The following is a 12,621-nucleotide window of genomic DNA, read 5'->3' as shown; positions in this document are numbered from 1 at the left end:
TCAACTATAAAACGACCGGAAATACAACTAACCAATTTGGAATGTTTTTGTAAGAAATAAAAAGTATTAATTGTAAAATATGGCCGCTTCATATTGGGCTTACAAGCTGCATTACGAGTCCATTACGGGCTAATAAAACTGGCTGGCGTAAAAGCGAAATGTTTTAAAGGGAAGAGCGCCACAGCTTGTGCTCTTCAAATAACTTAATAAAATATCAATCCTCTTCATCCCTTGAAGAAACCATGACGACTCGATTAACGTGATATATGTCTCTTTCAGTTGAATTTCAAGTTTTATCAGCCTACATCACGATTAAGACGGACGCTAGTGCAACAACAATTTCCCCCTTCCCCATTTAACTCTTAAGTTCCTGTTTTCAATTGACCATTCCATTTAGCCAGCCTGGCTGAGCCACCCGTTGGGATACATTAAAGATTCTAAAAATGGATCACATAAGTTGCATGAATCAAGATAGACAGAGTTCAACAAAACCTAACCATATTTATAATTATCTTTTTATATTACCATTCCAGCCAGACTGTTGGTCTCCTGTCGATTGTTTAGGATATCATAACTTTTAAAAACTCAAAGCAACAGAAAGGTCTTCATAATAAAATCCAAGAACAAAACTCTGTGACTTGTTATAAGGGAATTGAACCTAAGTATAACATGCATTGAGATTTAAAGTCAATCACCAACTACAACTCTCTTCTATAACTGATTTTATTTACCATTTGCTTACAGGTGAGGTAGCTGATTGATACAAATAGAATATTATGCAAAACATGAGGGAAGAACATGGATAAAGGCAAAACAAAAACAGCTAAACGAACGAGTAACAAAAAAGGGTATAATATCATACAGCGAACAATTAATAAGGTGGCGAAGACATTTGTTTGTTACAATGACGAAAATGTAGAAAAACCACGATAGGGCCTCACGATGCAGACTGCAGCGGGGAGGTGGCGAAACAAGAGATTTAGTGAACAGAACAATAGCTCAGTGCCTGTACTTAAAACCTCTTTCCTTTTCCTGACAGCTCTATGCTAAATAAAAACCTGAAATCGCCCTATTTTTAGGGCAGTCTAAGAAAAGAATGCCGACGACGTATTATTCATTAAGAACTCTAGGCCGCATCCCAATAAATGCTGAATGGAAGGTTTGGCGTCTTTAGAGACGTTAAACTGGTAAACACATCGATCTACTCTTAATAGAAAATCATTTTCTAAGTGATGTTTTCCCTGGCCTTATTTCGGGAGATCGTAAATTCCCTAAATTGGGGAAATTTCACCAATAAACAATTTTTGAAGGACAATCCACTTTTTGATGATTCTGAGCTGCTTAAAAGTTTTTTTACAAGTTATAGGCATTGTCCCTTTTCCTAAAGAATTGTCTGCTAAATAAGTAATAAAAACATGAAGGCATCGTGGAGGCGAATCGAAGTACTTCAATTCCACTTTTGTTAGATACAAACTATGTGACGGTGCAAAGGATAAAATTTCACAGATTTGTAAATGCCAAGTTTGTCATCTGATATCGCGGGGCTTTACTGTCTCCTCTTTGTTGACTTATCATATCGTCTTGAGTGTGAAGATGTGGAAATTGGTTATCTTCTCTCATCTGGAAGACCAATATAAACAGATATCACCGTTTTAGACTGCACTGTAGTGTATATCTAATAAATCAGTCTCTGTAAATAAGTTTTTCACAAAAAGAAAAAAACAAAAACAACAGGAAAGTAACATTTGTACCATCTTACCTTTTTCGCGATGTTGAATTTAGCATTTTTATTTCTGACGTGAACAAAAAATATTGAAATGACAATAAGAAGTAGTACAAAAGCTCCTGTAGCAACTGGGACCCACACAGCTTTGGAAATGCACAATGTGGAACGAGAGGATTCTTTATCTAAAATGGAAAAAATAAAGTTAAGAGTGCGATGTCACTATAATGCAGGATTACCTAGTTCATGACGGCCTTAGGTACACAAAAAGTTACAACGATTCAGCCTCTTTTCATCCTTACCTGTTATTACGAGTACTGCCTCCCGCGAGATTGCAGTTCCCGCGAATCTTGTTGCTTCGCATGAATAACGACCAACATGTCTTTCACTCACGGGGTAGATCTTGAGCACAGAGATGGCACTTTGTTCTCCTGAGAAGTAATCAGTGTTACCGTCCAAATTTGCTGAACCATCCTTTAACCACACGATTTGTGAGACAGGACTACCCTCTATGGCACACACGAAATCAACGTGGTCTCCTGCAGTAGCCTTGATGCTTCTGGGTTGGAGGTAGAAAGGGCTTTCTCCCTCCACAATACCTAGTTTCAAAAATTAAGACCTTAGCCTATGTTAGGGTTGATGCAACTGTAGAAAAGAAACAAGGCGAAATCACAAAGGAATAACAGACAAAGATAACTGCGAAATTATTCCAGCAGTATATTAGTCGTTTAGCGAGTGTCCACTACTAATAAATAATATCCAAACTCGAGGCTTTGGATCGCATTGATTTTGGCATATTCGTGTGGCTTAATTCGCATTATGGCCTTTGCAAAAAAAAAAAAATAGATTCTAACTTAATTCTAGCCGATTTTCCAGCCTAAGCTTTAGGGAAATATTTGGAAAACATTCTCTATAACTAAAACAGAGGAGGTTTGATCTTTTCTAATTACTTTCCGCTATGGACCGTTATCTTATTTGTGAATCAGAGCTGTAAGCTCACCCTCCATTGGTAAACGTTCCTCATCGCGTTTTGCGATCATCAGTGTGGCTTCCTGGGAAGATGTGTTTCCCAACGAGTTTTTAGCAACGCAACGATATCTAAAGTGCTTTTCTGTCCCCTCCTTGATTTCAACAGTGAGGATGGAGATGTTTTGACTTCGAATCACTGCATCATCATCAACTTTGGAGTTGTTTTTTAACCAACTGATCACTGGAAGTGGGGAGCCATTTGCTGCACACGAGAGATTAACCGTCACGGTGGTGGCATCATCGTCAAGATATACAGTTGTGTCTCGGGGATGAATGTAGAACGCTGGCTTCCACACCACTAAAAGTAACATCAACGGTTACACAAACATTGTACTGAACGGTCTAGACAACCAGAGGATCAAGTTCTTTTAGGTGGCATGAAGGGGGATCATTTGCCACCGACAGAGTTTAATGGGGGTGACTATAGAAAGTTGACTTCAACTGCCAGTGAGATGGAAGGGGAGTGGGGAACATAAGAATACTTTAACCACAACCGTAGAAATTCTCGCACGCTCATGGGTCAAGATCCATTTTCAATAATAATTGCAAAAACTACGACAAAGTTTTGAGATATAGACAGAAACAAACTTCAAATATTTTACGATCGGTATACTTCGAGAAATTGTTTGGAGAAGAAGTTATCGAGATAGAAGAAAAAGTGGAGGTAAGTCCTCAGAAATAGAAATCCGGTTGTTTCCAAGCATTTGGCGGTCCATGGAATCATCAGGGACCCCATGTGGTAGATGGAATATTGTAATTGTCCCATTTTAAGAAGAAAGTTGGTAAACGCAAAATTATGTACATACGTACACGTGTGATGACCTGCATACAGGATATGATCATTACCTCTAAAAACACCTCATTATTTGAAGATTATTATGCTCTTTCAAAAAAGTGAAATGTTTCAATACCTGTTAGATTTACAGGAGCTGATCTGCTCTGCCCCTCTGTGTTGTTTGCCTCGCACCAATACTGTCCTTGGTCATGAGGGTGTACAGATTCAAAATTCAATATTGAATAACTTTTTGACCCTATCACAGAAGAACTGGAAAGGCTATTACCGTCTTTGAACCAGGTGATGGAGGGAAGGGGAACACCTGATGCATTACAGCTGAGTTTGGCTTTACTAGATTTTAGAAAGTCGACTTCACGAGGCTGGTGATGAGTAAAAAGCGGAGGTGATGGCTCTATGATGAAACAAAAAAAAAAAAAAGAAATTTAAAAATTTAAAATTAAAGAAAACAAGTCCAATTACAAACTTTCCTTCAAGACCGATATGATATGAAATTGTTATCAGCGGTTTTCAATTTACCCGTCAATTCAAATTGATACATCTTCGTGGTTTTTTAAGCGAAAAATTATACAATGTAAGTTTTACCCGACATGAAATGTCATGTAGATACCAAACTAAATGTGAGCTACTTCATTTGTTATATTGTATAACTGGAAACAAATAATGCGAAATGTTACCTTTAAACATCAACGCCATCGTTTTCATTGTGCAGCCATAAAGATTTCTTGAGATGCAGGTATAATTCCCAGAGTTATCCTCGGTGGCGTTTTGAATAAAGTATTTGCACACTTTTGAACGTTCGTAATCTGAGTCACTATTGCCACCACCACAACTCAATTCTCTCTTGTAGACATCGTTGAAAAAATACTGCATCCAGTAGGGTAAGTAAACTTTATGATCCGATTTAGCTGGATGATTGCTTGTACAAACGACTGTGATATTATAGCCAGTTGGAAGAACGTGCTCATTCGGGAATTCCAAGTTGTTCATTTCCACAGTTGGCGTGACTGAGGTTGCTAAAATAAAAGTAGGTAAAACAAGAATTTCAAGACTCCATGCCAAGATAAATTTACCAAAAATAAAAGAAAATGGAATAAGACTGTTGTGGTCTGCAGTTGTGTGAATGACCCAGTACCACCCTTTTAATGGTCAGATGGACAATAAACGGAATATAAATATGTGGATAAGGCCAATGGTTACTCTTATATTCCTTGGAAATGTCCAGCCATAAAGTCAGGAATTACTGGGACTAAGATTTCTTTGATTTCTTTCTATTACCGTTTTAGCCAGGCAAAGTACTGACCTAGACATGAATCATTATAATTTTAAAGCATGTTTCTTCCAAGTTGACTGCAGTATTATATCAAGCAGTAGCTGTATTCGATCGAAACGAGGAGAATTCAAAGATATTTCAAGTAAGCTCAGAACGGTTGAAAAAATTGGCGGGTATTTTAAACTGTAGGTACTCACGCTTAGTCGCTTCTTCAGCTGATAAACATCTGCTTCCCAAAGCCCCAAGTTGTTTTTCAAGTAAGAATAAAACTACACAGATAACCAATGGCATTTTACAGCTGATTTTGGTCAAATCCTGAAAACCACAAAGATAAAATTCGTTCGGTAATAAGTGGTTCACAGACATAAGCACGAAAGTTGTACCAATTGTGGTCGACAACGAGTTAAAAGTAGTGTACAAGTTGGGGTATTACTAAGCATATTTTCTATATCTTACTTCTTTGCAACCGAGATACCTCGCCTCTATAAAAAGCGAAGTGAAGTTTTGACTTATAGTAAACTTATATTGCAATTGAGAAACTCATATCGCAACAAACAATTCAACAAACAGATGAACTGCGAAATAAACGTATAGAAGGAAATTAAATCACTTAATCCTAGCCTCGTCAGTCAGTAAATAGTCCCTGCACGGCTTGCTAGGGTCCCAGGTAAATGCTCCCTTTCGGTTTCAGCTGCGTTTTATCTCCCCTTGGAGAGCGTAAGAAGTTTTTCGTTTTCTAGCAAGATATTCTCAAAGATAGCATTTATCGATCCATGCACGGCATGGCCTGAGGGTATCATGCTCTTAATTTAAATGTCTAAAACTCAGAGCTTCTCTAATCCTTTGGATTTGAAGGAAGGAAACACAAAAGGCAAAAACGTCATTTTCCATCGAAGAGAAGCAGCTATTCAGAGATAAATGTTAAGCAGACTACAACTGGCCACATGGCACATGCGGTTTTGGGTTGAGTTTGACTTCACTGTAAGTTCATATTAAACTTGTGTTTTGTGCCCTGGTGGGACATGGAATGTTCTAGCTCTTAAGAGTGACATAAATTTCCAAGTACAAAATTTCTTACATACATTCCCAATATTCTTGTCTGTGAAGGCTTTCCCGTCAAATTGTTTAAGGTTATTGTTCACTATTAAAAAAGCGAGTTCATGAATGCCAGCACTATAATTGCTAAAACACAAATGGGCTGAAGTACAAGCCACTTTACTGCTGTCATCCCTTGTCGATCTGTTAAAGCTGTTAGGAGTGTAAATTGATGAGTTTTTTATGGAATACCTTTCAGTTCTTTCACTCGTTTTACTGGCTTCCTGTGCCTCTCACTGCTTGTGAACAATGCCCTCCGTTAATTTTTCTTCGAGCATATGAAAATAATTTTGAACTGTCGATATTGTTATTTGAAAATTTAATCCTTATGCAATGTCAGCTATGCGGATTTCATTATTACTTCTAAAAAAAGGTCAAGACTTCCTGTGGCATGTAAAATTAGACTTTGGAATAGCCATAAAAAACAGTTTCTAACCATCTAACATAAATTCAAGTAAAAGTATTGTGCATTGAATATGGAGATATAAAGAATATTTTTTTATTTACGTCAACTGGATAGAATTATTCATACACTCATGTTTCATTGACACAAATATCACAATGGACAACCTGCACAAACTTCCTGTGTCAACCTTTTTATTGAAGGCACAAACTTCCTGTGTCAACCTTGTTATTGAAGCTATAAAGCTTCCGGCCCTTCTTTTGTTCTATAAAGCTTCCGGCCCTTCTTTTGTTCTATAAAGCTTCCGGCCCTTCTCTTGTTCTATAAAGCTTCCGGCCCTTCTTTTGTTCCCACAGGTCTGAAGACTAAAAGGGTGCATCCACAAAAGTGTTTGTTTTCGCTGGGTTTTCAGCGAGGCCGTCACTCGTTTACCTCGCTACAGAAAGATTGTTGCAACAAAAATTTATATTATGCAGCAAAACTGTATGAATATCGTAAAATTTCCTCGCCTTTTTGTAGTGGTTAGTTTTATAACCAGAAGAAAAGATAATATTTATTCAGTTTACTCGTGAACCATGGTAAACCCATCATGGTTCTCTTGAGAAGTGCAGATTCCTTCCATCATGGTCCCGACAAAAATACATCATAGTGGGACAAATTAACTGTAGCATAACAGGAAGTTCTAAAGAGTGCGTAGGGATGTATTTCAATGCTAAGATGAACAAGGATTGTCAATTATCGTGGAAACTATTTTTGCATAGTCATCTGTTGCATATTAATTATTCACACTGGTTAACAGAGAGCCCTGGCCATGCTGACCCTTACATAATTTTATCTTCTGTCTCTGTTTTGCATAAAAAATGAAAAACGTTCCGGCCGAGTGAAATCCATGTGTTTCGAAATTGTTGGATCCAAACCCCTCTCGGTCGAACCCAGGGCGCTCGCTCAAGGATTACATAGGAAGTTGGACTTCCAAAAGATTTTAGCATATTTTTCTGATCAATACGTTTACATTGCGGTGAGGCTTTATCCGAACTCAAATTTCCAATGTTGAACTAAGTATAATTTACTCTGTGGTACTCTCAAACACCGATATTCGAAGACTGATTTAGTAAATGCTTCACAGGACCAAAAAATTCATACCCGAAAAGTTCATAGTCGTCTCGATATAACTCTGCAAGCCTTTTTATGTCTTCATGGGGAACTTAGGTGTAATAATGTTCCATATCACGTGAGCCTGTCGCGTTTTGTATTGGCGGGAAATTTACACGGTCGCCAATTCCCGCCATTTTTAACACAAGGGCGGCGTCTTCTGCCAAAGTCTCCAAATTACCTATGACATCGTAATCAAAGAGAGAAACACGGATAGCACTGATCTTTAAATTGCCGCCAGTGTAGGTTGCATGGTATATCTTCGGATGAACTCAGGAAAACTTACATTGTTATCTTTATCAAATGCTGGCTTCCACGAAAACTCCTTCATATCCTGTCTATATCTGACAGAATCCTCAGAACGAAGGCTATTGACGATCATTTTTCAAATATTTTTACTAGAAAGGATCCGATGTAGTGGCTCCTGAACAAACATCAACTTGAAATAGTTCTTAAGTCGATGTGACTGTCCTTCCTCACTGTATTCGCCAAGGCGACGCCATAACCTTGGTTGGTGAACATATATTTTTTGTTTGAGTTCCTGAAGATCCACCAACACCCTTTTCCACGTTGAGGAAGCCACTTTCGGAATAGAATAGAAAATGATTTTATGTGCATCTTCCACTATCACAGATCTAAGTTCCTGGTCGGTTAGTCTCCTGTTGGATGGACGTTTGAGGCAGTAAAATTTTATTGATCATTTTCTTGCTTCCTGAGTGTCGTGAGGAGTTCGTGATATTGATTTCTACCCATCAAACGTTTCCTGCAATGGGATAAACTAACCTCCATTAATCTTGTCGATGGGCTCGCTTGTATATTATATTTTATTATAATATTATGAAATGGGTTCGTTCCTCTTGACCAGAGGGATCGACAAACTGTTTGGTACCACGCCCCATTTATTCAAGTTTCACTTTCTGTTGGCAACGCGAGTGTTGGAAAATAAATTCAGTTTCCCTTTATACACTTATTTTCATTAACATTTGAACTAAGAATTTATCTAAGAAGATTTATCATGGCCAGACTTATGTTTTAAGATTTTTTTTTTCTTATTTCAACAAAATTGAAAAAATATTCGTTACAAACTTAAGAAAAAGAAAAATAATGCAGAAATAACTCAATTAAAACAGTTAAAGCTGACAATGCAGATTTACACGTCCTGGGTGCAAAACTAATTGCTAATTGTTACTCTTCATGCAACTTAGAGCTATGAAAATGTTTTCTTTTTTATCCTAATGTTTTTAAATTTTGAAAGATATAATATGACTTGCATCGTAATAGGCCTTCGTTAAACAATATTCATCCACCATCCAATGAGCAAGTCAATCAATCAATCAATCAATCGATCGATCGATCGATCGATCGATCGATCAATTAATAAATCAATGGCCAATCAATCTATAAATCAACAAATCAATCAATTAGTCCGTCAATTAATCAATCAATTAATCAAACAATCGATCAAATAATCAGTCAATCAACTGATCGATCAACCATTAATCAGTCAATTTTAGGATATACAACAGAAAACAAACAAATAAAACTGCAATCGAAATGAACTTAAAATAAACCCATGTATCGCCACTTTTTTTGATTCGGGGAACAGTTTGTCCCTAAGTAGTCACCACCCGTAGGACATGGAGGTTTCAACGCTAAATGATGCACCGATTGCACTATTAAACTATCCAGCAACAATTACACTTTAAAATTATTAAATGATGAGTTCGGAGAAGCAGTTAAACTGAGTGGAAAAGATTCTCCATGAGGAAGACAAGAAATACGAGAAGGAACCCTAATCGGGCGATCGTGCTTGGTCTGTGCCGCCTGTAGTTGTGGGTGTGGTAGTGTGATGTGACTGCTTGTAGAGGTTCGTTAAGGAAGAAAGGAATACAACGCGACGTTAGTGTTGAGTTCTTTTCTTCCGTTTTCGGTATTAAATGTTTTTGGTAAAAACCCCTCACAGGATAAGCGAAATATCAGTTGTGTAGTGCGGTGTTTTTCGCATTTACCTCGTGCTGTAAAAATGCAGCATGTGACCAACTCGAGGTTTACAGTCATAAAATACAACCACATCATGACGTCTAATATTCTTTTTCGGTATCTGATTACAGGTTCCTTAAATTACAAATTATCAACTTTTATTTACCTTCACACCACAGCCAAAAACAAAGGTCTTGAATATTTGTCCCAAGGCGAGTGCTTCGGGGCTGTGTAGCATGTATTATACATATCAAACTCTTTCCCCAGTGCGACGAAAATTTGTTTTTCTCGGTTCCAGGTGTACGCAACCACTAACCCCACGTAATGCGCATGCTCTCCGTTAAAATGGCGGACAGGCCAAAGAGGTTAATAAAAAAACAAAGCGATTTTCCAATGAATACTCAACATACACCCTCGTTAGAAAGGCGAATCTACGGAAGAAAGATACCAGACTGTATGATATTAAGATCGATATGATATTAAATCGATACCGAGGGCCCGTTTCCAACTTGCTAAGAAGTGCATTTAATTGCCTTCCGCCGCGATTACTAGCTTTCTTGACAGCTTTCTGAAGACAGAATACTTTCTTTCTGAAGAATTCTGATATGCGGCTATTGATTATTACACCTCTTATACCTGATTGCTCAAACACTTTGTTTACGATTGTTGAAAGGACTGACTCATGGTTCTCCGTCTTCGTCTTTACATTGCTTTGAAATAGTATAGATTAGTAAGCTGAAACGAAAAATTAATTAGGGAAGTTTACAAAAAATCCAGCAAACAAGCTTAAAAAAGGCATTTATTTAGACTTCATGCTTCAACGAACTTCACAAATCTTACTTGTTTATCTTGTAAGTAAACGATGGCAGATTAATTGCCGAAGCGCTTTCTGAGTTTCCCGATCCCTCTCCTGCTGCTTTCACGCATAACTTGAAACAGGAAAAAATCAAAAGGAGGAAGATACAGCTGTTTTGAAACGCCATTTGACGAAGGTAAATCTGCTTTTTGTTCGACACTTTACATATCAAAACAAAGGAAATTTGTTCCTCTTTTTGATTCTGGCGGTACATTTTTAATGTGCGCCTGCGTAAAAGAGATATCGCCTGAGACCCTTCGCTCGGTCGTGTTTTGATCAAAAACGTCTCGTTAATTTCAGGCAACGGCTCGTAGAAAAGGTAAAAATGACGAGGGAAAAACTTTACCTTCAAGTTAGAAAATTGGCGAAATAGAAAGCCACAATATTATAGTTCAATATTTCAGAGGTACATTGAGTAGAGAATCCGCACGATGGTAAAACATTCGAAAATTTCATTTTTCATTTCATTTTATTTTTATTTAAACACGGTCAATTAATCAGCCTAAAAAATACATATGACATACGCTAGAATATTTAAAATTCAAACTATATAATATAACACTAAAAGCTGTTTTCCGTGAGTGCTGTGCGTTAGACTTAAAGAATGTCATTGATCTTACGTTTAAATACCCCCAGAGACTCTGTGTTCCTTACATCGCATGGCAGACTGTTCCATAATGTGGTGCCATTGTAGCTAAAGCTTTTTCGGTAATAATTAGTGCGCGGTAAGGGAACATTGAGCTTATTTTCAGAGTCCCTGAGGTCATAAGCAGAGTCACGCCACGTAAACTTTGAACACAGATACTCTAGAGCTAGCCCGTGCAGACATCTAAACATCATGGTGGCTTTGTGAATTTCCTGCTGGCGTGTAAGATTTTTCCACCTTAAAAACTCGAATAGCTCAGTTGCATCAGCATCATAGTTAGAGAATGTCAACACACGGGCTGCTCTATTCTGCAATTTCCGCAGTTTGTCTTGTAGCGTTTTCCCACAGTTACCCCAAACAATGTCACAGTAATCAAAGTGAGGTTTTACTAAGGCTTGATAAACGAGATGTAAGGTTGATGCTGGGATCAGGTGCCTAATTCGCTTTAGGGCCCCGATACCAGAGGCGATCTTTTTGGTTAATTTTTATCGTCTATTATTACACCAAGCGATTTCGTAGCTGTAACCTGGCTCACTTGAGTATTGTTCATTGTAATTGTTGGTGAAGCTGTGAGAGTATTCAGTCTCTGCCTCGACCCTATTAGCATGAATTCGGTTTTGGTCATGTTCAATGTAAGTTTGTTTGCTTGTAGCCAGTTGAAAACGTTTGCTAGGTCTTCATTTAGACAAAACTGAACATTCTCAAGATTACTGCCCGCATATGTAAGGTGCGTGTCGTCAGCGTACATTCTTGGTTTACAATTTGATAAGCAATTTGGAAGATCGTTAATATATAATAAGAACAATAATGGACCGAGGATGGTCCCTTGAGGGACGCCGCATGTCAGTGAGTAGCTATTGGAAAGCGACCCGTTCACAGAGCATTTTTGTGTGCGGTTTTCTAGATATGACTAGATATTAGATATTACACTCGATATGAGTGCAGTGGGGTGTTGAAGTGGGCGTGGTCACTACATTCATGTTAAGACTATTTGTACCCCATGAGTTTGATATGATCCGGTTTTCCCGTGGCTGGGTCAGATTCTCTGGTGGAGGTTGAGCATCGCAGTTTACCTCTACCTGTTCGGACGCTTTGTCGCAGATTTTAAAAGTCTTCTCATCTCATGCATAATTTGCAAGTTATCCCTCGGACTTAAAGAGGAGTTGAAACCGTGATGGTTAGGATACAGTCCGGGATGTTCCAGCGAAGGGGGAGGCAAGGGTCTAAATCTAAAGAAAGTGAAAAGTGTCGCCAAAAAGGTAGGTTCAACCTTTGCAGAAACCGTTTCAAAATATTGAAGATAGGAATGCGTCGGAAGCCTCACACATACCTAGCAAAGTAATTGGTAATTTTCACTGCATTAGAGAAATTTCGATTCAATATAATTTTTGAGAAACATGATGCAATTGGTTTTCTACCGCACCAAAATTTCCAATATGTATACAGTTGGAATCAATGAATGATAAAAGAAAAACATGCTGATTGGTTTTGAGAATCTTGATTTAAAACATGTATCACATTGAAGTGAACCGATATGAAGAAAAGCGAAAGCTTTCAACAACACGATGAAACTGATGGGAGAGCAGCACTAAGGCCGACCTTAAAGAAATATATATCGTTATTCCCGAGATATGTTGTATTCTCTGTCGGAGTGCAATTTTGGTATCGGAT

At 38.0% G+C, this 12,621-nt stretch overlaps 1 protein-coding gene and 1 pseudogene across 3 annotated transcripts; both read right to left on the bottom strand.

The window, feature by feature from the left end:
• Nucleotides 1-705: 705 nt before the first annotated feature.
• LOC149038353 (putative oxidoreductase PXDNL) lies at nt 706-6,391 on the bottom strand. 3 transcript variants are annotated; one of them, XM_089184634.1, is made up of 8 exons: nt 6,106-6,391; nt 5,016-5,133; nt 4,223-4,561; nt 3,664-3,939; nt 2,724-3,050; nt 2,026-2,322; nt 1,760-1,908; nt 706-1,620 (listed from the first exon to the last, which is right to left on the bottom strand). In XM_089184634.1, exons 2-8 carry the CDS (start codon nt 5,107-5,109, stop codon nt 1,501-1,503), a joined length of 1,602 nt encoding a protein of 533 aa, XP_089040760.1. In that variant the 5' UTR covers nt 5,110-5,133; nt 6,106-6,391; the 3' UTR covers nt 706-1,500. The 3 variants fall into 3 exon arrangements, with proteins under 3 accessions (XP_089040760.1, XP_089040762.1, XP_089040761.1); XM_089184636.1 differs by lacking the exon at nt 6,106-6,391 and adding an exon at nt 5,901-6,070; XM_089184635.1 differs by lacking the exon at nt 6,106-6,391 and adding an exon at nt 5,275-5,426.
• A 435-nt stretch (nt 6,392-6,826) lies between these two features.
• On the bottom strand, nt 6,827-8,367 carry LOC113666315 (carbohydrate sulfotransferase 11-like; annotated as a pseudogene).
• Nucleotides 8,368-12,621: the final 4,254 nt, after the last annotated feature.

Source organism: Pocillopora damicornis, chromosome 10 (assembly GCF_964200805.1).
Source record: "Pocillopora damicornis chromosome 10, jaPocDami1.2, whole genome shotgun sequence".
Lineage (NCBI taxonomy): Eukaryota > Metazoa > Cnidaria > Anthozoa > Scleractinia > Pocilloporidae > Pocillopora > Pocillopora damicornis.
Note: the sequence above shows the minus strand (reverse complement) of the source record. Positions and strands in the feature narration are given on the sequence as shown.

Excerpts from the sequence above, each read along its gene's own strand:
- LOC149038353 (XM_089184634.1), bottom strand. The coding sequence starts at position 5,109 with ATGCCATTGGTTATCTGTGTAGTTTTATTCTTACTTGAAAAACAACTT. Across the intron at positions 3,940-4,222 it reads GATGGCGTTGATGTTTAAAG|AGCCATCACCTCCGCTTTTT; the intron begins GTAACATTTCGC and ends GTTTCATCATAG. Across the intron at positions 1,909-2,025 it reads GGCAGTACTCGTAATAACAG|ATAAAGAATCCTCTCGTTCC; the intron begins GTAAGGATGAAA and ends TTTCCATTTTAG.